This window comes from Equus asinus, chromosome 9 (assembly GCF_041296235.1).
Source record: "Equus asinus isolate D_3611 breed Donkey chromosome 9, EquAss-T2T_v2, whole genome shotgun sequence".
NCBI lineage: Eukaryota > Metazoa > Chordata > Mammalia > Perissodactyla > Equidae > Equus > Equus asinus.
In genome coordinates this window covers 45,847,055-45,873,031 of record NC_091798.1, presented here as the reverse complement: position 1 = coordinate 45,873,031, position 25,977 = coordinate 45,847,055, and the positions used below count along the sequence as shown (strand labels likewise).

At 42.5% G+C, this 25,977-nt stretch overlaps 4 protein-coding genes across 12 annotated transcripts in view; 2 read left to right on the top strand and 2 right to left on the bottom strand.

Moving 5' to 3' along the window:
* Positions 1-888: 888 nt before the first annotated feature.
* Positions 889-3,939, bottom strand: GDF9 (growth differentiation factor 9). The gene is made up of 2 exons (XM_014856804.3): positions 3,391-3,939; positions 889-2,197 (listed from the first exon to the last, which is right to left on the bottom strand). Exons 1-2 carry the CDS (start codon positions 3,785-3,787, stop codon positions 1,239-1,241), a joined length of 1,356 nt encoding a protein of 451 aa, XP_014712290.3. The 5' UTR covers positions 3,788-3,939; the 3' UTR covers positions 889-1,238.
* A 1,311-nt stretch (positions 3,940-5,250) lies between these two features.
* Positions 5,251-7,415, top strand: UQCRQ (ubiquinol-cytochrome c reductase complex III subunit VII). Of its 2 annotated transcripts, none has more exons than XM_044780450.2 (3): positions 5,251-6,223; positions 6,378-6,554; positions 7,217-7,415. In XM_044780450.2, exons 2-3 carry the CDS (start codon positions 6,401-6,403, stop codon positions 7,309-7,311), a joined length of 249 nt encoding a protein of 82 aa, XP_044636385.1. In that variant the 5' UTR covers positions 5,251-6,223; positions 6,378-6,400; the 3' UTR covers positions 7,312-7,415. The 2 variants fall into 2 exon arrangements, with proteins under 2 accessions (XP_044636385.1, XP_014712243.1); XM_014856757.3 differs by having other exon boundaries at positions 6,078-6,214.
* Positions 7,416-12,578: 5,163 nt separating this feature from the next.
* On the top strand, positions 12,579-13,676 carry LEAP2 (liver enriched antimicrobial peptide 2). Its single transcript, XM_014856759.3, has 3 exons — positions 12,579-12,736; positions 12,932-13,071; positions 13,389-13,676. Exons 1-3 carry the CDS (start codon positions 12,680-12,682, stop codon positions 13,423-13,425), a joined length of 234 nt encoding a protein of 77 aa, XP_014712245.1. The 5' UTR covers positions 12,579-12,679; the 3' UTR covers positions 13,426-13,676.
* A 609-nt stretch (positions 13,677-14,285) lies between these two features.
* AFF4 (ALF transcription elongation factor 4) overlaps positions 14,286-25,977 on the bottom strand; it is a 93,213-nt gene continuing 81,521 nt past the window's right edge. For 7 of the 8 annotated variants that reach the window (XM_044780444.2, XM_044780446.2, XM_044780447.2 and 4 more), the window contains 4 exons: positions 25,337-25,430; positions 24,251-24,294; positions 22,802-23,022; positions 14,286-20,132 (listed from right to left, as the gene is read on the bottom strand). In XM_044780444.2, coding sequence (XP_044636379.1) covers positions 20,005-20,132; positions 22,802-23,022; positions 24,251-24,294; positions 25,337-25,430 — 487 coding nt within the window. In that variant the 3' untranslated portion in view covers positions 14,286-20,004. Of the gene's footprint in view, positions 20,133-22,801; positions 23,023-24,250; positions 24,295-25,336; positions 25,549-25,977 lie in introns of those variants that run through there. The other variant, XM_044780449.2, reaches the window with a different exon arrangement.

Sequence of the window (25,977 nt, the reverse complement as noted above, 5' to 3'; positions counted from 1 at the left end):
AAAACATCCCACGTTCATGGATTGGAAGACTTAACATTGTTCAGATGGGAATACTCCCCAAACCCATCTATAGATTCAACACAATCCCTGTCAAAATCCCAGCTGGCTGCTTTAGACATTAGGCACTAACAAAAGATCATTTACAAGAATGAAAATTACTTCTAGCATCTAGGAGTCACTTTTGGTTTGTAGATTAGCGTTTTAGAAACAAACAGAAATCACTGCGTCAGCCCTAACTCTGTGCCCCAAAGACTCTCTCTCGAGGTCGATTTATTGAAAAATCCACATAAAAGCCCTCACAGCCAAACAAGGCCTGCTCTGTAATATAACCTCCTTGCTGCCAGCTTTAATGGGAACAGTCCTAAATCCACCTGGAAAAAAATCTGTGGGAGTGGAGTGAGGGGAACTAGTCGAGGGAAATTGGCAAACAAATAAACAAAAGAAACAAAGAAAAAACGTTCCTTGACTTCCTTCCATAGGGTCAGAGGTTTTAAACATACAAAAGAGAAAATGCATTTAAAAAATCTTGAACATTGCATTTTCTTGGAAAAATCTGCAAGGCAATTTCCTATAAATAAATGGGACAAATGTTACATTGTTTGATGTAATCGATTGACGCATGGAAGCCATCTAAGCAGAGTTGGTACACTGTACTACATTTCTACATACTACATGTGCTACAACAGGAATGGATTATGTTGCAAACTCTCTAGCCCTAGGGAATCTCACTTCATCAGGATTCAGGACCAGAAGTTACCCTCTCTTTTACTCTGAAAAAGAGATCAAAAGTTGAGCCAAGATTAGCTTTTAGACACACTTCCTCTCCCACCCAAATGACCATTTAAAAGCAATCATTAATTAAAAAAACCACACACACATGGGGAATTTATGCCTCTGACAAGAATTTATTCTTCCATTAAACAAGACTACAGCACTTTTTCTTACATCAAAAACAAGACTCCTATGAAAACAAAAAAAAAATCGCTCAGGGAAAAAATTTAAAGCTCTCCAAAAGAATTACATTATATTTACACTTAGAAATTAAAAAGGCAGATGTTATTGCTTTACACTGATAGATGCCACAGAATGTGCTAATCCACACAGGCTCCTTCTTACACCACACACACGGCATTATATTTACAGGTCTGACACATGATGCTTTCTCCTGAAGGCGCAGATAGGCGAAGGGCATTTACTTTGCCAAACAGGCTCAAGATGTTAGTCTAGAGGACCATGTGTTAACGGCAGGTGCACTTAGTGGCTATCATATCTTCATATTCTTTATAAGTGATTGAGCCATCGGACTCAATGGTCAAAACACTCAAAGGGCTGTATTTGGCAGGTACACATGATGGTCTTGGCACTGAGGAGTCGAGCTTCTCATGGATGATGTTCTGCACCATGGTGTGAACTGGAGAGCCATACCGATGCCCAACTGCCCTGGGACAGTCCCCTTTACAGTACCGAGGGTTGTATCTTTGCGGGGCCACAATCCAGTTGTCCCACTTCAGCTGACTAAAGCTAAGTCTAAAGTCATGGAGTTCGCACTCATTTTGGGGAAAAAGAAACTGTTTGAAGTACTCACTCAGATTCAAAGAAGCTGGAACCAGAGGCTTCTTCAATTCAGAGCTGACAGCTTCCTGACTTCTCCGGTGACGGGAAGATCTTATACCCTCAGCAGCCCCTTCTCCCTCTGGACAGGCAGACAGATCTCTCTTCTGGTCAGGACCCTGTGAAGGTCTCCTTTTATAGTGGAGGGAATGCCACCTGTGATAAGCCTGAGCACTTGTGTCATTCAGATATAAAAGCAGTGAGGGGAATAGCAGAAGAGTCGTGTTAAGCGGACTGTCCTGTGCTGACGGATGCTGCAGCTGGTCTTTCCCACATGTGAGATTTACAGACATGTGGATACTTTTCTTGTTGGAGGCCACTAGAGGCTGAAGGAGAGGGGTCACATCCATCTCAATCCATTTGTATTTTTTTCTAAATTCAAACTGTGAGTTAAAGGTAAATGAGTATGGAGTTCCGGGGAGAGTCTTGCTCTCTGGCTCTTTTATCACCAGGTTGCACACACATTTAACAGCAGAGGGAAAAGAAACTGAGTTGTTGAATGTGTATAACAAGACTGACTTGAGTAAGTGTTCAACAGCAGTAACACAATCCAGGTTAAACAGCAGGTCCACTGACGGAAGGGTTCCTGAGAAGAAAACACAGTCCACCAGTAGCGCTTGAATACAAACTGAACATAATAGGAAGTCAAATCAAGACATTAGTACTTTGTATGTGCTTTCTCCCTTCTCTTTTCCCACTTCCTCATGCCTCAAAAGGGTGGTGGGGGGGGAGGGGGGAGCGCGCAGTTACACAGAAAATGCCAGTAATTGGGACCATAACTAACTCCCAGCAACTACAACAGGATATTTTAATCACCAGAAAGTCATAATAGCTTTGGTGGTGAATTAAAACAACAAGGAATCATTATATTCTAAAGTTTTAAAGTGAATAATTTGCTCCAAACACAGAAGCTAATAAGGAAAGTGGTATTTTTCTCTTGGAGGGTCTCTAGAGGCAAACCTATAATAAAAATACTTAACAGGCTTGTTAAGAAGACATGCTAAGCCCTAATGGATGGAGTCAATAAAGAAAACAATGGTCTAAGTTAATTTGAAACACTTGAGATTGACAAATGGCGGCTCTAAAACCACTATAATAAAATGGGACATCAAGGAAGGAGGAAAGGTTTTAAACAGCCACAAGTGACCTGTTGGGTTAGAACGATTTTCTTTAAGTCACGAGCTGGTGAATATAGATTTTTTTTTTTAAAGCGCTGCTTTCTCTCTCCCTCTCTCTCTCTCTCTCTCTCTCTCTCACACACGCACACACACACACACACACACACACACACAAGATACCAAGGTGCTGAGTCAAATTGTTAACAGTTTGTGTAAGGACCTACTGTTCCTCTCACAAAAGCAACATAAAAAGGGAAAACATCCTGTTTAACAAAGCACACCAATAGCTATGAGATATTTTAGGCACATTTCCAGGCCAGCATTGGTAGAACGGGCAGACTAAGCAACTGGAAGTCAAAATACCTGGTTTCCAGTCTTGATTTTGTGACCTTGGACAAGATGCTAACCTTCTCCACTAGCGCTTTCCTTTAAGTCATTAAGTCTTTTCTAGCTCTAAAATCCTATCACATTAGCCCACCTTAACGCATGAGGGCATTAGGAAGAAACGGTAAGATCAAGAACCAGATTTGTTTGAATTTGGATACTGAGTATCACACAAAGTAAAATGCAATGCAAGGAGTGAGGCCCGGCAGCTTTCTGCAATTGAAAGGCAGAGTCCTCTATCATCTTCCCACCCATTAACCAATCCGCTCCTACACACCTGCCACCTGGTCCCCAGGAGCCTGCTTGTGCTGGGCATAGGGGGTGAAGAGCCGGACAGTGTTGTAGAGGTGGCCTCTGTTGGATTTAGGGATCCCCTCCTTGGTAGCATACGCCTTGTAGAGCCTCTTCATGTAGCCTAAAGCTCTGGAGTCTGGCTGCAGCCTAGGAGCCCCGCCTTGCCCATCATACAGAACCTTGAAGAGAGCAGGAAGGAGGCCAGATCTGTTTCCGCCATTGAGAGGCTGCAGCAAGGACCAAGGCTCAGCCTCAGATTCCAACTCAGCGCTAGCTGCAATCTGAGCTGCTTCCCTAGAAGCCTGAGAACCAAGGCTAATGGGAAAACACAGCCAGGCAGAGCAGCAAAACCAGAGGAAGAACTTGCTGGGAAGCGCCATGGCTTGGAAGAATCAGCAAGGAACACATTTCCCCATGCCAGCCTTCTTCCTAAAAGCCAGGAAGAGCCTAGGTTGGTCTCTTAAATAAAATTTAGGTGAGTGGGTGGGGTAGGCTCACTTCTGTAATCAGACCTCAAGGATGCCTAGCTGAAGGTAATTTTTCTCAGCTGTATATTAAACAGCTGATAACACTCTATTTATCCAATTTGTCCTCATTAGATATGGATTTATTTGGTTAATTAACTTTCCTCTCCCTTTTTCCTGGCATGTATTTAAAACCTCTTAAATTATCATTATACTAATGGACTATGTAGCTGAAAGGCTAAGTGAAACTGAGGAATGATCTTAAAATGAAACCACCCGTTTTCTGAGAGAGATCAGGATTCTTAAAACATTCTTTAGGTGCTTGCTGAAACTGTCAAGGTGTGTGGAAAAGCTAACTAATTATTCATGATGATACACGGATCTGTTGGTATGCAATTTACGATATTGGGTTTACTCTTCCTCCATCCTCACCGCTTCTCCCACTTCCAGGTGCTTAGAATAATTATTCACTACGTGTTGATTTGGAGGGTGAAAGTCACAGCTGGCATTGAAATTTCAGAGCAGAGAATTATGTTACCCAGTTCACCCAGGTCATGTAGTATAGGATATGTACTTGGAATACTGCAATATGTTTAAAAAAGGAGGACATCACCTTTTACTTTGACTCATTTTAAAATATAGTATCTTGGGACCGGCCTGTGGCCCAGTGGTTAAGTTAGCGCACTCAGCTTCAGTGGCCCCGCGGGGTTCACTGGTTGGGATCCTGCACGTGGACATATGTACCACTCATCAAGCCATGCTGTGGCAGCATCCCACATGGAAGAATTAGAACAACCTACAACTACGATATACAACTTTGTGCTGAGGCTTCGGGGGGGGGGGAATAAAAAAGAGGAAGATTGGCAACAGATGTTAGCTCAGGGCCAATGTTCCTCACCTAAAAACGTATATAACATCTTGATGTCTTTTCTTTGGTCTGCACATTCATCTACACGTACTTTAGTCGAAAGGTTTAGAGATGTTTTCAGATACGAGAAAATAAACGAAAGTTTTATTTTTTTTATTAACCGCTCACACGGTGGCGGAATTTGTAGCGTATTGTTGTTCCTAACTGTTGAGTATGTATGTTTTTGCCTCGGAGCTGGGACCAAGCTAGAGATTTTTTTAGAAAAATGAGACAAAGGTGCACCATGAATAGCTGAAATGAGGGGATATCCAGTGCCACCCCTAAGGAGACTATTTACAGGAAGAAAGTCAACCCACACGCATGGGATAAGACCCAGAATCAGTCTGTGCTGTACCTAGGTTGGTAAAACCGAGGTATGTTTGCAGATTTTAAATTCACTGCCTGCCAAGCCTCCCTGGCCCGTGGTTAGTAAGCAGGGTTATGAAACACACCCAACCTGCTGAATGAGAGCTTAGACCTGGATTATACACGGCCAGCAGCTCCCTGAATAGAACATTTACAGACACTCTGTAGCAAGTGGAAAAGTCAGTCAGCGGTACAGGACTGCAGGAACCTTAGGTAGAAGCACTTCCCGAGAACTCGGGGTCGCCTCCCACGCAACATTCCTCCCCTCTCTCCCGGGAAGTGGAACGGAGGATGGGGGGCATCATGACACACGACCCCCAGGCCGAACCATCTCGGGGAAAGCGGGCTGCCGTGGAGGGAGCCTCTTCCTTCCCTCCTACCACCCCTAACAGCCGTTTAGCAATCGCTGACGATTATGTGAGGACGCTCGTGACTGAATTCGAGGAAACGTTTTACGCCATCTTGGTAAAGTCTACCCCCTGCCCCGGGAGTCGAAGGCGGCGGGCGCCGCGGGAAGCCCCAGATGCGCGCCCCTGACTTTGCACTGGGTCGCGGACGGTCTGAAAATAACCGAGCCCCGTCCCAGCAGCTGGACAAGCCAGGACGAAAGCTCGCGCTCGCGGCCGGCCGGCGGCTCCTCCCCAGGCCTCGGGGGCCCTCTCCAGGGCTGGCGGCCTGCAGGCCCTACGCGTTCGGCCAGCGCGGCCCTGGAGGTCGGCTGGCCCCTTTCTCGTCGCCTCTTTGTCTCCTCGACACCAGCCGCTTCCTGCGGCTCCAGGAAAAGGCAGAGGGCTGAGGAGGAGGGTGAGGGCCTCGGGGGCCGCCCCGACCCCAAACCCAATTAGACCTTCTCCGCTGCCGCCAGGCCCCGCCCCCGGCCCAAGACCGCCCACCGGCAAGGTCACCGGCCTGGACACTTCTCTTCAGAACGGGGGGCAACGGCGCCTTCCCCTGGAGACCGCAGGAGAATGGTACTTCCCGGAAGTGACCTCACGGCCTCCAGAGCGGCTTCCGATCTTGCCGGAAGTGGCGGACGGAGGCCGGTGGATCCCGCGGTTGTGGAGGGCGAGGTGACCCCGGTGCGGGAGCCGGGGCCGGTGGCGCGGTCTTGGTGGCCCCGGGGAGGGTGGGGCGCCGCCTGGACTGAGGGGATGAGGAGTGCCGGGCGGGCCGCAGGGTTGGGGGCGGCGTCCCGGGGCTGAGCCCGGCGGCTGAGTTCCCTCGGTTCTGCAGGCGCCGCCGCCGCCACCGCCACCATGGGCCGCGAGTTCGGGAATCTGATACGGATGCGGCATGTGATCACCTACAGCTTGTCGCCCTTCGAGCAGCGCGCTTTCCCGCACTACTTCAGCAAGGGCATCCCCAACGTGCTGCGCCGCACGCGGGCCTGCATCCTGCGCGTTGCGCCGCGTGAGTGCCCTGGCCGGGCGCGGGTGGGCTCCCCTCCGCGGTAGTAACCACGGGTCCCCTCAGTGAGCGCTCGCCGTCGGGCAGGCACTCTGCAGCTGGCACTGCACATGTTTTCTCTGGAATATTCCTGAAGCCCCTTGATCTAGTTATATCATCCCCCCCGTGTTACGGATGAGGAAACGGAGTCATGGAGAACTTAAGTGACCGGCTCAAGGTCACTTGTGTGACTCCAGCGTCTCCCTTTGAGGTCATCTCTACCCACTTCTTTTTTCCGGAGATGAACTCTTTTGTGTTAAATGCAGGAGATAGTGATGATAGTTGCACAATAACGTGACTAAAGACCACGGAGAGTACACTTCAAAATGGTTAAATGGTGAAGCTTATGTTATGCGAATTTTACCCCAATTATCTCATTAAAATATTTAAAGATGTGCCGCAGGGGAGCGATGGGGAAGGTTTGGTGGCAGGTTTTCGTTGTTAGACCCCTTTCTTTTGGTCACTTGTAAAATGGGTGTGTGAGGTAACCTTGATCATCTGGTTTAAAAGTGGTTTCTTGAAAACTAGAGGCAGGAGGGCAGAATGTGCTGTGAGGCAGAAAAGAGGACTGGGACCCTTGTATCTTATATGTGCTCACTGCCTACTCTCACTTTTGATTTTTGAAGCATTTGTAGCGTTTTATCTTGTCTATACGTGGGGGACCCAGGAGTTTGAGAAATCCAAGAGGAAGAATCCAGCTGCCTACGAAAATGACAAATGAGCAACTCGTCTGGATAATGGTTCCCTTTCTTTGAAAGACCTTTTTCTGGGACAGGAGCCTATATTGTCGCATCTGGAAGGCACAATAAACTTCTACGGGCTGCACTGTTGTGGTTTTGCATTTTTGTGAGCAGAGTCCTTGGCATGACTGCTAGTTTTCGAGTTCATGAACTCCCCTCTCCAGCATGAGTGCTGAACAGTTTCGGCCAGCCTGGGAGTTTGGTGAAGGATTGGGGCTCACCCCTTGTTCCATAACCTGCAAGAAAGTAGCTGCAGCTCCCCCTGCAGCTGACCAGTTGTGGGTGGCCTGGACTGTGGGGAGTGTTGCTTCCCGCCCCTCTGCTCCTGTAACAATAAAGTCTAGTAACTATGTTGTAGTTACCGTGTGTCAGGTACTCTTCTTAGCCCTTCACACAAATAAGCTCTTTTAAACTTCTACCTTTAAAGTAAGTATCACTATTACATTCATTTTGCAGATGAGAACACAGGTGCAGAAAGGGTAAGTTATTTGCCCAAAATTATACAGCTAGTGAATCATGGAGTCTGGCGCTAAATTTATGCTTTTAAAGCTACGCTATGCTGCCTTTCCTCCTAAGGCAGGCCTGCCTTAGCCTGAGGGGAAGTCAGCTATAAAGGAGTGGGTGAGGTGACCCCTTGGCCTCTAGAGCTGGAGTCAACAAACTGCCTGTGTTTGTACCAGGTTGGAACAGTTGTTTTCAACCATATGTGGCCCTGAGAACCTAAAATATTTACTCTCTAGCCCTTTATGGAAAAAGTTTACCCCTGTTTTAGAGAACTTTGAAACTGCCTTTTTAGTCGGAAAGTTACCCTTTTCTCTTCACTAGGAAATGGTAGGGGTAGCTTTAAGCTTCTGGTTCCCTGCTCTGTTTCTAGAAACTTCCTCTCCTAAGGACACTTCCTGCTGGTCCAGAGCAACTTTCACAGTATAGCTCAGCTTCTAGCCCAGGCTGTATCTATCCTTATTCTAATGATTGATGTTGCCTTTTAGGAACCAAAATTAAAATACTTCAAAACTAGAAAAAAAATCAGTAAGGTAAATTGCACTGATTGTGAGGCAGGATAAGGAGGAACGGCTGAGTCTGGCAGACTTGGGTCTGTACCCTTTGTTTTTTTTTTAAAGATCGGCACCTGAGCTAACAACTGTTGCCAATCTTCTTTTTTTTTTTTTCTTCTCCCCAAAGGCCCCCAGTACATAGTTGTATATTCTAGTTGTGAGTGCCTGTGGTTGTGGTATGTGGGATGCCGCCTCAGTGTGGCCTGATGAGCAGTGCCGAGTCCGTGCCCAGGATCTGAACCTGCAAAACCCTGGGCCGCCGAAGCGGAGCACGCGAACTTAACCACTAGGCCACGGGAGCGGCCCTGGCCCATACCCTTTGACTGATGCTTCCTTACTGTGGGATACAGGCAAGAAATCTGCATTCCTGAGCTTTGAGTTTCTCACCCATAAAATAGATGTGTTAATACAAAGCCATAGCGTTGCAGTGACAGTGAAATGGGTGATATGTAAGAGTCTGGCAGGGTGGTGCAGGCTCAACAAAGGACAGCTATATGATGAAAACTCTTGCCCTACCAAACATGGTCCAATTTTCCTGTTTGGCTGTTTGTCCAAGTTTATTACTGGGACTAGCTACCTGGTCTGCAACATATTTGGTCATAGGCTCCTTTGAAAATCTGATGAAAGCTGTGGACCTGAAGAAAGTGTAAATACACCCATCCTTAACTTTGCATAGTGTCAACAGGTTCACGTGTTGGGGTGGGGACCACTGCCTTGATAGGCCATTAATCTTTCTGTCTGTCTCCCTCTGATTTTAGGCCCAAGTTCCTGGGGGAGATGGCCATCCACTCCCATCTTGACTTCATTTTACCTTTAGACTATTTCTTCCTCGTTCTTTGACTCCTTTGGAAATACCAGCTCAAAATCAAACCTACCCTTTCTCAGCCCAGACCAAGGACTGAGCTTGTTGGTCTGAATCCTTTTTATCCCAGGCGTGCCCTGCTGAGAAGACCCTGCTGTAAGCCCTTCATGTGCTGAGCTGCTGCTTTTGGATAAAATTGGTAAAGGCTGCTTTAAGCCTCTCTCTCACCAAAGGGCTTCCCTCTCTAAGCTTGGGGCAGGGAGCTCTGTAGCGGGGCACTGAGGCAGTGGGGGCATGGAATGTGGTGAGTTGTAATAGCTCAGTGCTCCTGTACGTGATAGGGGATCTGGGATCATTTTAGGGACTATTCTGTCTGTAGAAATCCAAAAAGAAAAGGAAAACTTGTGTAAAGTTCTTAAGGGAGGAAGAGGGACCGCCGCTGTGGGCCTCAGCGCCTGTCACCCATCCCCTGGAGCCGCCCTCCTGGTGTGGCTCCTCCACCTGCTGCTGGGGCACAACCACTTGCTCATTTAGCCCTTCTTTTCCCCAGCAGTGCTCTTGCCCCACAAGGGCTTTTTATCTCTGGGCTACAGAATGTGGCAAAGGGAACTGTGTTCAGTCTGCCAATGCAGTCCCCGAGATGCAGGCCTACCTAGTGCAGGCCCAGAAGTCTATGGCAGTTCCAGCCAGCAAAAAAGCAAATGCACTTTAACCCTTTGTTCAAGTTTTACGGGGAAAAGTTTTTTCCATTTCACAGTCTTTCATTTTTTATTAGGCACCTCCTGCTCAGGGACTGCAAAAAGTTTCCAATTACTGCCAAGCCCTAATGATCTCCTCTCTGCCTGGAATGTGTTTCAAACAGCTGCTCGTGTAGCTATACCGTCTTTCTCCCATTTCATCCTAGGCACTTGCCTCAGAAGCAGGAAATCCCTGGGAGTTGTATTCAGAGTTACCAAGCTATAAGCTATCAAATGTGCTTCGGTCTCATTTTCTTCTTGTAAATTAATCATCTGAACTCCCAAATGTCAGTGCCCAAGAGGCCTCAGATTTACTCCCATCTCCTTGGCACGACAAAAGACTAAAGCCCAAAGAGGGGAAGGGCTGGCCTGTGGTCAGTTCCCCTACCTAGACCCCCGGCTCCTGCCTCCCAGCCAAGCATTCTTTCTCCTTCTGGCTGAAGTTGTTAAAGCCTGCGTGGACCTTTCTGCTAGAGGAAGGAACATGTAGTTGTCTGTTTGTTCATTCAACAAAATACTTGACTGCAGACAGCCCAGATATTTTCAATTTTTTTTTTTTAACTTCAGGAATAGGTCTTCACAGCTAGAGTGTGGGAAACTGTGGACAACTGCTGTCACTTCAGCCTAATGCTGTCTGGATTCCGCTTTGCTTTTAAAAATTTGATTTTTTGCTCCATATTTAATTTAAATAAAACAACTACAGAGTTTGGGTAGACATCTGTTGAAATACCTTCCCTAACAGTGGTTCCTTCCACAGGCAGTCACTAATGGGTCTTTTGGGAGGAGGGGGTGCAATATAAGATAGAGGCTTGAGCCGCAAAGGCTTCTGCAGTGTTGTCATCTTGATGATGATGAATGGTTCTTTTTTGCCCTATGCACAGGGAGCTGGGGACCTCAGGCCCTGCCCTCGGCTGTGGTATTGGCTTTATAAATTAACACGAAAGTCTGGTTTGGTTTTGCTTGGAGTACAGGAAGACAGAAATGGAGGATTAGTGAAAAGTACCCATCTTCAGAACAAGCATTTTCCAAATCTCATTTGGCATGTCACTCCAGGCTGGTTAATGGGAGGCTGGCACTGAGTCCACAGACCCAACTGGCTCTAGGACACCACGTTGTTCAATCTTTTGCTTATCTAATCGGATTTGTGTTCTTACCCAATGTTCTCTAGGTCACCACATAGCCTCTTCCCCACCCCACAAAAGTTCCTAATTAAGCTCCTACCTGGGGTCATTTAGTATCCAAGCTCAGGGGTAAAGGGAAGGAGCAGCTAGCCAGTCTCAAACTGCAGGATTGGGTTTGGCATAGGTCTGCTTCTCAATGTTCCTAAAGTGCAAACAGTGCTGTCTCCTTCCAGGCCTGGCTCCATGGTCCTGAGAGGACTGGAACCAGGACAGACAGATCTGTGGAGTCACACTGTGCCCAATCCCAACTCTGAGGTCCACCATACCACCCTTTTCTCCCTTGGCAAGAGCAGTGGTGACCATCCTGTTCCACCTTCAGCTGTGCTGCATCTCCTCACTTTTCCTTGGGGAATAGGCAGCCTCTTACCAAATATGCAACCTCTGAAGATGAGAAGGACCTTGGGAAGGGCTATCAGCTAAGTTTTCAGGGAGACACCAGGCAGAAAAAGAATCTTGTTGCATTTGTTTTGTTGGCATATCCTTCCAGGTCATGGGAAGATCTAGTCTTTATATCTCCTTACTCAGAATTCACACTTTTCCCCCCCAAGTTTATTAAAATGTCCATGTCATTTAATGAGTACTCATAACTACTCATGGTTTAGATACATGCCCTTTCTTGATCTAGAAACCTGCAGGAGTTCCTACTTAAGCCGATGGATGTTCTGAGCTTTGGAGATATCTCAGCCCTATGTCTGCTTCCCCGAGGCTACTGGGATATGCTCCGTAGAAGATCCTAGTCAACTACTGGGAGGAAAGGCCATAATTCAAGGCTTGCAATGATTTGTCACCACCACCATGCTCTTCTACTGATTTAGGAGCCCCTGCTACTTCCTCATTCATGTTTTTAAAGACAAAACAAAAAACCAGCCTATACTTATTCATTCAATTCACCTGTAGTCCAAGAAAGTCTCACATCAGTCCTGATTGCCCTTCCCCTGGGAGAGGACGGGTAGGCCAGACTGACCTTTCCACAGCTAGGTCTCCATTCTAGGGAAATGACCCGGAGCAGACTGAGCGACAGTCCATCTATACGAATGAGGTATCTGGGGCACTGCAGACCATGTGTGCTGAAGCGTCCTCCCACAGAAAGGAGATAATGGGCCTTATCCAGTTGCCTGTAACACAATAGATCAGTGCTGCTTTCCTAGACAAGGCTGAAAGGCTCAACACTTTCTGAAGACTTCATTATTCGAATTCTATTTTGATTAGAGTGATCTCACTGAGCTATTTTGGAATCAAAATATGGCTAGGTGCCTGGTCTCCCTCAATGGCTTCACGTGGCTTTCAAAGGGAAAGGAGGGAGTAGTGCTGACTTTTGGTAAAACGGGCGAAAAGGGTCCAAGCCAGCAACATAATTCAAAGTCCAGGTGAGGGATCAGTAAATAGCAATGTGCCTGAAAGGCAGGCCTTGAGCACATTCCTCTGGTAGACATTAACTTATTAAATCGACCCTGATTGCAAATATAAACTTTGCCCCCATCTCACCCGGCAACCATAAGAGGCGGATCTCAGTCTATAAAGGGAAGTGAGAACTGTTCCTGGGTCTTGAGTTCCCATATCCTCCCTCTGTCAAGATGTGGCACCTGAAACTCTCCGCAGTGCTCATGATCTGCCTGCTGTTGTGGGGCCAGGTAAGGAAAGGAGGACATCAATGTGGATGTGTGGTGATGGTGGAACTGTAGGCAGAACTTGAGAGCAAGACTCAGTCCTGAGGAATGGTTCCTCTGCTCTGAGTCGACAGCATCCTGGGGATGATCATTCTTCCAAGGCGTGCAGCAGGGTGTCAACTCCTCTATACCTGAGGTGAATTTGTCTTTGCCCTCCAGGTAGATGGCTCCCCAATACCAGAACTGAGTTCAGCAAAGAGAAGGCCACGGAGAATGACTCCATTTTGGAGAGCAGTTTCCCTCAGGCCCATTGGAGCCTCTTGTCGGGACGATTCTGAATGTATCACGAGGCTATGCAGGTACTCCACAAACCTGGGAGCAGGGCTGGGCAACAGAGGCCTGGGAAGCTGGGCAGAGGAGAGATCAGCACACACACAGGCCTAAGAATAAAACTGGGATTGAGGACTGCCTGGGCTGAGCTGGGAGCTCCATGGAGCAGAACCTTTCAGGAGTTAAGTGCCAAGAACAGCTGCACACAGGTACCATGAAAAAATGACGCCTTTCTTTTCTTCGGTCTACCCCGAGACTGGGTAGATCAAGCAGAGGGAGGACATGCAACAGAGGTGGCTCGGCACTGCTAGACCTTTGTCTTAAAAACCACCTTTTCTTTCCTTAGAAAAAGACGCTGTTCCCTAAGTGTGGCCCAGGAATGATGTCCATACCAGGGGAAAAGAAGACAGCATTCACCTACAACAATGCTCCATTCTATGGAATACTGATTAATTGCATTTTGGCTGGAGACACTTAAGTAAAGCAATATCGTGTTTTTAATATTTAAAGACAGATGTATGCTTTAAATTGGTCTCCGTTTCTTCTTAGAATGTTGATATGTAGTAAGCATAACTAAATTTGTCAATTTAGAGTTTATTTTTTTATGTGTACTATTAAATGTCTCAAATGGAAATTCTGGCAGTCTGGAATTCAAGGTTTTGAGGGAAAGGAGGATTCATTTGTATGCTATAGAAAAGAACAGCATTGCCTAATCATGATGTGTTGACTTCTCAATCTGGAAAGCATAGTGAGAACTAACATTTTTTTTAAGAAATAAAAAACACAAGGCAGGCTAAAGGCAAAAGTTTAGTAATAGCTATGTGATCAGCCTTGGCAAGTTCATAAGCTGTGACCCTGGATCTTAGTCCTTCACTTCATGTAAAGAACTCTTCAGTGAGGTGTCAAAGAAGGGCAATGTTGGCACCCACTACCTGGTGATGCGCCCAACCTTGTCTATGACTGAACAGAATGCAGAACTGGAAGAAAAATCTAGTTTAATGAAACAACAAAACCCCAAGCCACCAATAACAGCAAAAAGGATTTGGGATTTTTGTTGGAGCAGGGCAAATTTTGATCTATGCAAAAGGACCCATGGCCAGCAAGTTCAGAATTTCTGTAATCAGAAAATGAGACCCGAACTGGTGGGACCAGACTTTTGAAGAAGAGTAGCACTGGGCCCCAAAGTACAAAACAGAACCTACATGAAAAGGGCAAAGTCAGAGTTGAAGAAGTGGAAAGAGCACAGTGTTTATAAACTTTAATACAGAAAATCTATTTGATATTTATTAAACTTAGTTTTTCCAGCTATGGTTTGGCATTATACAAAGCATCTTAATGACACAGTAGAGTTAAAAAGATCTTTACAAATTGAAATGTGATACCCTTGTCTCCAAATATTTTAATTGCCATAAATTTGTTTAAAAATACACATTAAACGCATGTTTGACACTCTAAACTTTCTATAATCTCAATACCACAAAATACATATAATATACTATACAGATGTGGAAAAATCTAGTTAGTATATAATACTTTGCTCACCATTAACAGCTTTATTATGTGAAATGCACATACTGACTTAGAAATCCTAGCTTTTGAGCCCCAAAGTACCTCTGAAATTTTAACGTATTGCAACAAATAAAAATCACAGTATATAATTGAAATTTTGGTTGAAAATGTCAGATGCCTAAATATTTTGGATAAAAGAAATGTAAAACAAAGATTTGGATCATGTACAAAACAAAGGCATCCTAACAAACACTAACAGTACCTTTCTGTAGAATCAACAAGGCTTTTAATTGATCAGCGGCCTTACCTCCCCTCCAAAACCCTCCCCAAATATCAAACCATTATTCACCAAATAATTTTAATTTCAAATAAGATAAAAGGATTTTCAATAAATATATAAGCATTTCCATCCTCCATATACAAAATTTCTTAAAACCATTCAAAACGGAGGCTAGATAGAAATTTTCATAACTGTGCTTACCAACCCCACATCTGGTCCTCAAAGGCAGTGCCTTTTCAGGTACTGCCAATTTGGCCAGCTCTGTTGGTGAGCCCCGCCCCACCCCGCCCCGCCCCACCCCACCCCCAGTACTGTTGAATGCTCATGTCAACGATGTGCCGGGTGTGTGCATAAAGGTGTAAAATGGGGACACTTCTTGAACAGCAACAACAAACTCAACAGTATGGATAAATCACGGCGTTGATTTGAAAGGCAGCATTTCCAAATAGATATTTTCCCAAGAGGAACATAGCAGGTAGAAAATTCCAGTGGTTAAAAGCTGAAAAGAAACCCCACATGGAAGCAGTAAGAGGTCAAAACTGAGTATTACTAGAATTTCTGGGTGGGAGCTTTTCTTCCATGCTCATTTAGAGAGCTTTTTTTTGTTTGTTTCTTCTTAAGAACAGCAATTTATGCTTAGCTGAGCAAAGGTGGCAAGGAGAGGTCAATGCTGACATTCCTGAAAGTCACCTTCATTACCTGATGATTACTTAGGCTGCTATTTTAGAAGGCTTAAACTACTATAAGACTTGGTTCAGGATTAACTCTAATGCTTTATTCTCTGACCAAATTCCATCAAAAAGGAGATTTAGATATTCTTTCCATTTGCTTTTCCAGAGATAAGTTCTTTTTAATTAATCACAGGGTTCAAGTGAACAGAATCAGCATCTGCTTTACCAACTATTAATAACTTATTTCCTGTCATTTGCCAGCTTGATTCTAGGGTCTAGGGGTCTAAACTGAATTTCTCCATTAGTGAGTATGTGAAATTTTGCTCACAAACATGACCACTTTGGCCTCTTGTCACTACATATGTCAAGTCATTCAATACTTATCTCTTCTATTTATTTTACTGAATAGCAATCTTAGATGTGTAATATTATTTATTATTGGGGAAAAGTCTGCCTCTCCAACACATTGATACCTGAAATTAAAATGAGAGCTGTGTTTCACATAATTAGGGAATATGAGTTATAGGAGTCTATATGGACTTGAAATGCTTTGCTTCCCAATTTACTTAGGTTTAAAAAAAAAAATCATAATCTGCCTAAAAGAGTCATTCCCCGTAGATGTTTCTGGGACCCAGAGGCAAACTCCTATAATTCAAAATACATAATGAGGCCATTTTGTTCAATTAACAACTGGAAAATTAAAATCCTTCCCACCCTGAAAGAGCCCTATTATACTACAGACGGGCTCACATATATTTTAAAAGTTAATTTACTACAAATCATAGTAATTAAGCTTTAACAATCTAAAAGGAATACACATTGCACCCTTGAACATTAATATTCAAGGTGTCAACAACAAAGTGTCTTAGATCAATTTAATAAATAATGTGGAAATAGTTGCACTAAGCTAAAATACTAAACACACACATTTTTGACAAACTAATTTGTTTTCATACATACATACATACATATATATAAAGTGTGTATGTGTACATAATTTTAAAATCCAAAGTTGCATACCCTCACACCTAGAAGAGTGCACAGTGTACCTCTCCTCTACACAACTAGGTATCACTGACTGGAGCGACCACAGGCTGCTCTGAAACTCCACACAGTGCTGCTGGCCCCCAGAGCCAGAGCTTTCATTTCCAACAGGTGCCTTTTGTAGGCTCTTGCTTCACAATGAGAGCTCAATCAATAAAGGTAATTTCCCAAAGTTTCTGTCATTAAATATGAAATGATGCTGTCTGCTGTCTGATCTGATTAAACCTTTCTTTAATGAAAAGAAACAAACAACAATTAAAAAACAACAGTGAGTCTAATAAAGCCACAAGTGTGTCATTCAAAGTGCAGCCCAGATGCCTATGGATCTCAACGCGAGAGCTCCCCAGAGCACAGGCATGTGTGGGCGCGTGCACACATTACTCTAGATTGCTTTTACACTGGAGAATTAAATTAGTGATGGTCAACCTTCTCCACTCGTAAGCAACTATAACTGTAAATTTATCTGAAGTACTCATTGCTTATAGTCCGTTCTTGGCTACTTGCCCAGAAAAAGGTGGCACTGCGGCAAGACATGGGCTGAATGCTCCCCAGCCAGACTGGACCTGGGCTGGACTGTGGAAGCTTGAATCATTTTGAAGGGAGTGCTCCCCATAACCCAGCCCAGGCTGGGCAAGACTACGAGACAACTTCGTCCACTGCGATCTGTTGGTTGGTTGCCTGTAAAGAGTCCAATGGTGTAGGCTGCTGCCTCCTGGCATACAAGTGTGGTTTTAAAGAGCAGTCAACAGAGTAATTTTTTAAATAGTTGCTATTTCTATAATTAACTATATATTAAGTACAAGTATCAGACTACGTGAGTTTTTAGCCGCTTGTCAAATTCTGTTTTAAATGGTTAGAGAACACTGAAGACACCTATTGAGGAAGGAGGAATGGTCACCTTTAAAGGATCCAAAATATGTGCTGGGGCAGATGAAGACACAGATAGAACTTTTGAGGAGATGGACACAGAGGAGAGGGAGTGATGTTTTCACAGACTATTACATTGAAAATTCAATTATTCAGGACAGGGTTTTGATCCATTGCCCATTACCACTTAGTGGGAAAAACCCTCCACAATGAAAAGCTTGAAAAATTCATTCTCCAAGAATTAACACAGTTTTAGGTAGAGAGTATCTTAGAGCAGCACCATAAAACATGCAGGAAACTCTGCTTTAACAAAACACCAGTGTGACCCCAGACGGACTCTTGCTGCCTTTGAGGACACACAAAGGACTAGAACACACTGGAACTCAAAGGTGCCCCACTGGCTGCTGTTGCTGGAAGTCTAAAAGCTCAGAGGATACTTTTTCCATTTCTAAGACACCACTGCAAATTAAGTCAGAGAAATCAGAGAAGGACAGGACATACATCTACTTGACTAACAGTGGCAAGTTTCTTACTGAATAACTACCATGATCACTGAGAAGTTGTCCTCGTAAGGAAAACTATTCTAAAACACACTAAGATTAAGTTAGAAAGATATCAGAGGCAATTTCTCCAAGGGAAAAAGGTTAAATTAAACATAATCTGTAGATTTCAATATTCAACGATATGCAAAAACAACTTGAGGTACAAAACAGTTAAAAAACTCTATGAATTTGAGGCCACAGGACAATGAAAGTTCACCACCTTCAGAAATAAGGGTAAAAGAGACTCAAAAAAACAGAGGATTCACTGCACCACTGGGCTTGGAGATTTTCCATCCCTTCTTCCCTATTTCAAGCCTTAGAAATTATCTATAAATTGCAGGGCAATCCTTTTTTCTGACTGAATGGATTCATTTTTGGATTAAGGAGAAGGACAAACTATTTTTTTGAAGCAGCATTACCCAATAAGTTAGACTAAGTCATGCACCAAAGCATTAGCTTTTCTGAAAGAATTAATCTTATGTGACCCTAAAAGAAAACTTAAAAGGAAAGAGAATTTAGCATTATTACTGCAGAAGACCAACCGTATGGGCGATCTGGTCCTAGTGTAAAACTTCATCTGTAAACAATCCACAGAGTCTTCATTTAAAGGTAAGATTTAAGGCACACCAGACATGATAGGGGCACTAAAAACAAAAGAGAGAGGGTACATTTCTCACCTTTGACTCCTATATGCACCTTACACGGAAAGGTACTTTGATATACAACTCTTACAGAGCTGGCTTCTTAAGCTCTACTCTACTCCCCTCCCCTTCCCAAGAGAGCTCACACTGAACCAAGATAGGTACTTCCCTAGTGTGAATTTTCTGATCCCATCAGAAACATACATCATTGATGAGGGCCTTCATAATACAAGGGGAGTAAATACAAGATAGGTTTAAAAGGAGAAATCCATCATCTCTACATCTGGCATTAAAACTGTAAGTTATATAACAAAAGCACACACGCCAAAGCTCCAGCCCATTCCTACATCAGTCCCCGCATGCTCCTGTGAGAGGATCACAACCTAGTGTGGAGAAAACAGTTTTTAAATAAGAATTCTGAAGAGAGATTTTACCCTTCAAACATCATCAATGAGAGATATAGGCAGCAACCCTCAAGAGTTGGAGCATCCTTTGTTCAACTGTAACTTACTCTGTTTCAATTAAGTGTCAAATTAATAATTAGCAACAAAAAAGAACACATGGTTTTAATAAAATCCATAAAGTTCAAGATTGTCCTTTTATGAAACCCTTCACATGATATGCTTCTCCTAGGAAGTTTGCCTGCCCTCTTTTGTAATGCATTAAATGCAAGTTATAGTCACCTTGTGATTGCTATAGTGTTATTAACACACATTCACAGTTCTTGAAATAATGCATACCAAATCAGACACATTTCACTTTACATCCACATAGAAAGCCTCTTCTCACATTTAAGTGATTTTTCATGTGTAGAAGAATATCTTTAATACTAAGTATAAATTCTGCAATAATAAAATTGTAGTTAAGATTTGAAATAATATCAGGTAGTAGGTGTAGAAAGAACACGTCCATATTTTAGATGAACCAACTCTTACTCTTAGAAGAGTTACCACAAAAGACATTATTAGGTAACAAAGCTCCCAAAGCATATAAATAAAAATTGCCTACATTAAATTTATGCTAAATATTCAACAGAGTAAATTTATAGGCAGAAATAACTAAGTTTTAAACTAGCCCCAATCTGGGAACTTAAAGAAATTAAAATAAATAGAATTTCAACTGATTAGTTATGAATTGCAACTAGAATTTCAATCTTATTACAGATCACTGAAACCATCTTATCAGTGTGCTGCAGATTTAAAAGCATCTCAATAATTTTTCATATTGGGAATATTGAAGGAGTCAATTGACATGATGGCTTTGGGTTATAAAAAACAACACATGAACCAGGGAGGAGAAAACCATTCCTCATTCTTAGTGTCGACTAGGTGGCGCATTATGGCAGTTTTCCTTCGTGATGGGACACAGTGTTGTGGAGAAAATCAGAGGCAACGAGAACATGTTCAGTTCAAGATATCAACTTGGTATCCTGGCGAAGCCAGTGCAGTCCCTGCCGGGTATAGCGAACTAGGTCTGCCATGATGCTTGCGTTAAAGATGAGAGGGCCCATTGCTTTATCCAGTTCAGCAAAGAATTCTAGAAAACCAAAAACACTCATTAAATGATGCGTACTCTTTTGAATCACTACTTTAAAATTTTTGTCTAGACTATGAAATAGTAGTCATATGAAGTCAAAAAACACTCCCTCCTGCACTAAAATGAGAACTGTCCATGTTTTAGAACAAACTATTCCATAGTCTCTCAAGTTATATTTTTTCCCTAAGTCCTGAAACATTTTAAACAGACTGTATGGTCAGGAATTAAGTGTTATACATATAAGCAGAAATCCACTGATGGAAAAATTGCTAGTATGCCATAAACATTATTAAAATGAAGACCCAGTGCCACAATGTACTGTTACACAAAACATTCTCTGTGTACTGTTTTTGTATAAGAAGGAAGTGGTACAAAAAAAGAGGCTGTTCTTTGCATGTTTCCCCATAAGACCCCTGTGAGGTTAGACATCAACCTTTCTGCTGTAATCATATGCCATGCAACATTGATAATTTAAATCCTATGTTTTAGACAGTAGTTTAAAAATGTAAGGAACGGAAATGAAAGGATTCTTCCTATGTGAACAAATGTAGGCTGAGGTGCATGTGAGGTCAGGTGTAGACAGGAGGAGGAGACAACAGTATCCTAACATTTGATTCCAATGCAATTTTTGGGAGATGATAGAGGGATGCAGAACTCAGAAAGTACGGAGAGCTTTTACACAGGCAGAGAAAAAGGGGTCATTCTCATGATAAAGATATCAGCCTACTCAAACAAGGCAAGAAGTAATCAAACAGTTGATGAGAAAAGGGTCTTCTTTATAGAACCCCAGCTAACAAATGCAGAAGGAGTATCAGAATAGGAAATTCCTAATAGAATTTTCTGTTTCCTAATGGAATAATGGATGTAAGTAATGATCATCAATGGATGCTAAAAGCATGAGTTAAAGTTTATTAGGGAATGTTACAACAAACTAAGTCAGGATGACACCACCTGAATGAATCAATGGTCAAATCTTAATATCACTAAAAAAGGGATAACCATTATATGCCTCATAATGATGTAACAGGAAATCTAGAGCACCACTATGAAACATTATTAACTAAAATAATAAACGTGAATCTAATCAAGTCTCAAGATATAACTAGCAATATGAAAGAAATAAGGGGGACAGACGAGCAAGCTAGATGACACTATGAGAAAGTAATCAGTAAAATCCAGAATATGACACATCTATGGCCCAGTTTCTCCTCAATATCAATGGAATGGCAAAAAGAAAAGTAGCGGAGGAGACTGATACTTAAGAGACTGATCAATGAATGTTTGGATCTTGTTTGAAACAAATCCAACTGTTTAAAAAAACAAAGGCATATGTGAAACAGTAGGGAAATCTGATAGTAGACTAGGTATCAGATGACACAAAGGAGTTATTGTCATTTTGATGGCTGTGATAAAGGGATGGTGAAGTTCTTATCACCTAAGGATGCATACTAAAGTGTATTCAGGTGAAATGTCATGATTATCTGGCATTTGCTTTAAATACTTCAGGGGGAAAGAAAAGTATGACACAGAGAGAGAGAAAGAAAGATGGAACAAGATTAGCAAAATGTTGTGTTGCTGAGCTGAAGTTGAGTGAAAAGTACATGGGGTTCATTATACCATTCTCTTCCCTTTAGCTGATGTTTGAAAACTGCCACACAAAAAGTAAAAAAAAAAAAAAAAGAAAGAAAAGAAAAAAAAGAAAGAAAAGAAAAATTAAAGAAAAGGGAAAATGAGCCTAGAAAACTGGCATCAGGGAGAAGAATGGAAAGTAAAGTAGGGGTAACTTAAGAATTTCAGCTTTGTAACCTTCCCTGAGTGGTACTAACAATATTTGAAATTTTAGGAACAAATTAGGTTTTTAAAAACACAACTTTATGTTAGATGTTGGGGTTCCCCTTCTACGTTTCTCTCACCATCACCCCTCTTTGATGATAGGAATCTTTCATTGTCCTCTGATCATCTGTTCATACTAAAAGCATTTAAATGCAGTCTGTGACAAGAGGACATTTGATTGATTGGCTACTTTAGTGTTTCTCTACAAAGGATCTACCTGAACAGATGCTGCACATACATCTGTTAATACCGTCTACTGAGACAGAATGCTCTTCATATAGCACTTTTCCCTCAGATCTTTAAATACTTGATAATTCTCAATGTTCTTAGTTTGGGAGGTAAGGTACAAAGCCACAAATGACCTAATATTAAAGAATGCTAGAAATCTATTCATTTTGTAGTCTATCACACAAGTTTCTTCCAATACACCTATAAATCCTGAACGTGCTTTCTTATATATTAAACATCTCATATGTACAAGATGTCTCTAATCCTATGCCTATAGCCAAATTTACTGTTAACCATCCTAGAGTAGAACATATATTCTATTACTTTTATAGTATAAGCTGCATTTAATATGCCAGAACAAAGGCATATTTGTCTTAGACCAAAAACTATTTTTAGTTTAGTCTGTGTCACCAGCACAGCGAAAGGCATTTTTTGACCAAATTCAGTACATTACGTACGATTGCCAAGCACTGTAGATTAGCAAACTGATTATCGTTACCTCTAGACTAGATAATTAAACAAATGCAGACAAGGCACTTATTTAACCAGATCATAAAGGCTCCTTTCAACAACTCCATCCCTCCAAGCTTCTCCAGAGACCTCCCTACCTTTTTGCTCTTTGGAAAGCTGTTCAGCTTGGTCCCAAATTTCGGTGGCATAGAGGAAGTTGGATGTAACCTGAACATAGCTGGCTGCCATCTGGTGGATCTTCTGTGGAATGGTCACTGAAGAACCACTTGCTGAAGCACTACTGGCCCCAGAAGAATAATTTCCTGAATTGCCTGGCGACAACTTTGGAGAAACAGGGGAAGGCATCCCCACAGCTTTGCTACACACAGAAAAACAGGCAGTTTATTCACATGGACATAAGGAAAGTGATGAAGTCAGTGTATTACTGGCTCTTCCTATATGAAAGCTTTTAAACTGTGAAGATTATTTTAAACTAGAAGGGTTCTCAGAGAAGGATAATTTCTTCTAAATAAGTATTTAGCTCACTAAAGACCATTGTGAATTATGATCTACTGTTTGTTTTAATGAACGACAACAGAACAACAGATGGGAAAGAACTGAGGAAGGCATATACCTTGTTAGCAGAAGTTCAAAGACTTAGAAGCCAGACTGCCTCACTCCCAACTCAACACACTTTGCACCTATTCAGGCATATAATTAAGTACTTTCAAATTGTTTTGTAGAAAGTTGAGTGGAATTAACAGTTTAATACAAAAACAATTGTGGTAGTAGATGGGAACATGTTATTTTAAACTCTATAATTGCTGGTACTTTCCTAGTTTAACCAAGTTATTCAGAGCCGACAAAGAGGTACAGCTTTCTTAATCAACAGCAATCATCTCAAGCTTCCTCTCAATTAAATATTTCTTAGAAAATACATGCTGAGATCTGGCAGATTCATATCAGCAGTACTAAAATTATAGAAATGCCCAAGACAATATAAAAGGGAAAATCAAACAAAAGTTGGGGGGAAAAAGATATCTAAGAATATTTTTATCTGCACTTTTAGCAGTATAAATTTGGTTAAGAAATACCTAAGGGCAAAGACAAAATGCTAATTAACAGAAACATAATAACTGAACAGATAAACTTACAAAAAAGGGTTTTCTGGTGTCTTTCCTTCTTTTTGGGGGTGGGGTGGGATGGGAGTGAGGTGGGGATGGAGAAGAAACCACAATCATGCCACTGTTATTAAACTGTGGCAGTGTCAAGGCTTGAGTAAACGTAAGTCCACTGTGATAAAAACTCAAGTAGCTACAGAAATCAAATTGTGAGAAGGGCTGAGGTGCTGTAAAAAACCTCAGACTTCTGCAGGTGAAATGACCCCTCTTAAATCTTTCTAAGATTATGTTCATTATCATATTTTCAACTTATAAAAAAATAAACAAGGAAAAAAATGATAACTTATAAAAATACTTATTAGAGATGGCTTTAATTTTTTAAAAAGTTGTCATCTTTCTATTTTTGGAAATTGGACTCAACCAGTTCCACTTTTACACAATAATAACTTGCCACAAATAATATTTTATAGAATAAAATTTACCTACCTTCCCAAGCCAGGTGATGGTGCTTGAGAATTATTGTAAGAATTCTGTGGAGAGAATAAAACTTACTTAATTAAAAAAAACACTACTTTTAAAGTACTAAATATATTGAAAAGCACTGGGCCAGAACTGATCTTAAGAAGTTTTATAAATTTAAGAAACCAAAATTGTGTGTGTGTGTCTAAATGTGCAACAGAAAGAATTATTTAGGTGACAGCTGGGGTGTTCTGGAAGAATTAAGGGAGAAAGAAAGAATGAGTAACACTCAGATGGATAAAGAGGAGGGGAAAGGCATAGAAAGGTGAGTCATACTATGTACAGAAAAGAGAATGTATGTGACCCAGACAGTTTTCCTGGAGGAAAGATTTAGATAAAGAACAAGAAAGAGAGACTTTGAGGGCCTTGCAAGTCAGGGAAAGAAGCTTAGACTTGACCCTGAAAGCAACGGTAAGCTACTGAAGGGTTCCAAGGCACAATCATGACAGAATTTTAGGAAGATTTATGTGGTGCTGTCATGAAAAACCATGGGAAGACATTTTAGGAAACCAAGACAACAGTCTAAGAAAGGGTGGTAGTGAAGACAAAGACCATTTTAAAAGTCTTAATTAGGTTTCATGATAAAAATAGGCTACATCTACTGGAATGTTAAGAACTAGATATATGGTTAGATATAGGTTCCACAATCAGATTTAAGTGCATTTAAAAACTTTCCCCAAAAAACAGTAGCTCTGCCTCTGCTATGGCAGGTAAAACAATAAGGGCAATTTTGGGGTGGGGATAGGAGACTTTACAAATTTTGTCTCCTAGGAAATGGACCCTCCTTTTTTTTCTTTTGAGGAAGATTAGCCCTCAGCTAACTGCTGCCAATCCTCCTCTTTTTGCTGAGGAAGCCTGGCCCTGAGCTAACATTTGTGCCCATCTTCCTCTACTTTATATGTGGGACGCCTACCACAGCATGGCTTGCCAAGTCGTGCCATGTCCACACCCGGGATCCAAACCGGCGAACCCTGGGCCGGTGAAGCAGAATGTGTGCACTCAATCGCTGCGCCACTGGGACGGCCCCTGGACCCTCCTTTTTTGCACACTTACCTTCAGGTGCTCTGTCAGCGTCTTTGAGTACTTCAGAGCATTTTCCTTCTTCAGTTTGAATAGCCTCAGGTACAGCAAAGACTGGCATCGTAGGCTAGCCAATGGAAAAGGGCAGCTTATTTACCAGGACAGCAGACTCTAGCCATATCTGCACAGACAACCTTGGTATTGTGCAAGAGTACAGGACTCGCATGAGGTCAACAACACTTACCCTTAGGCAAAACCAAAAGAAGTGTTTTTATTACAGTACACATCGCAGGGAGAGGAAGCAAGGGGAAGACACCTAGGGCTAGCCGCCTATTTGCTGACATCAAAAATCAAAACGTCACCCACAATGTTATTATAACACAAGCATTAAAAACTGCTGAGGGGCAGAATCTCTAGGTCAAATGATAAATAATCTAAATTAAACAACAAAAACCGGGAAACTCAACTATAAATATTACAACTCTGATGAAACATATACAAACCTTAACACAGCTTACAAAGGCCCTACATGATCAACGCTGCCTACCTCTCTAGTCACTTTCACTTCTCACTGGTCTTCTTTTAGATCCTTGATAGTTTCTGATTTCTCTCCGCTGTCCAGCCCTTGTACATGTTCCCTCTACCTGAAGACTAGGTCTCCCTAGACTCTACTC

What these genes read in the sequence shown, in the direction of transcription:
- GDF9 (XM_014856804.3), bottom strand. Translation starts at nt 3,787, where the DNA reads ATGGCGCTTCCCAGCAAGTTCTTCCTCTGGTTTTGCTGCTCTGCCTGG. An exon ending in TCCTGGGGACCAGGTGGCAG is followed by an intron (nt 2,198 to 3,390) that starts GTGTGTAGGAGC and finishes TTTTCTTCTCAG; the next exon opens with GAACCCTTCCGTCAGTGGAC.
- UQCRQ (XM_044780450.2), top strand. Translation starts at nt 6,401, where the DNA reads ATGGGCCGCGAGTTCGGGAATCTGATACGGATGCGGCATGTGATCACC. An exon ending in CATCCTGCGCGTTGCGCCGC is followed by an intron (nt 6,555 to 7,216) that starts GTGAGTGCCCTG and finishes TGATTTTTGAAG; the next exon opens with CATTTGTAGCGTTTTATCTT.
- LEAP2 (XM_014856759.3), top strand. Translation starts at nt 12,680, where the DNA reads ATGTGGCACCTGAAACTCTCCGCAGTGCTCATGATCTGCCTGCTGTTG. An exon ending in GCCTGCTGTTGTGGGGCCAG is followed by an intron (nt 12,737 to 12,931) that starts GTAAGGAAAGGA and finishes TTTGCCCTCCAG; the next exon opens with GTAGATGGCTCCCCAATACC. An exon ending in TGTATCACGAGGCTATGCAG is followed by an intron (nt 13,072 to 13,388) that starts GTACTCCACAAA and finishes TTCTTTCCTTAG; the next exon opens with AAAAAGACGCTGTTCCCTAA.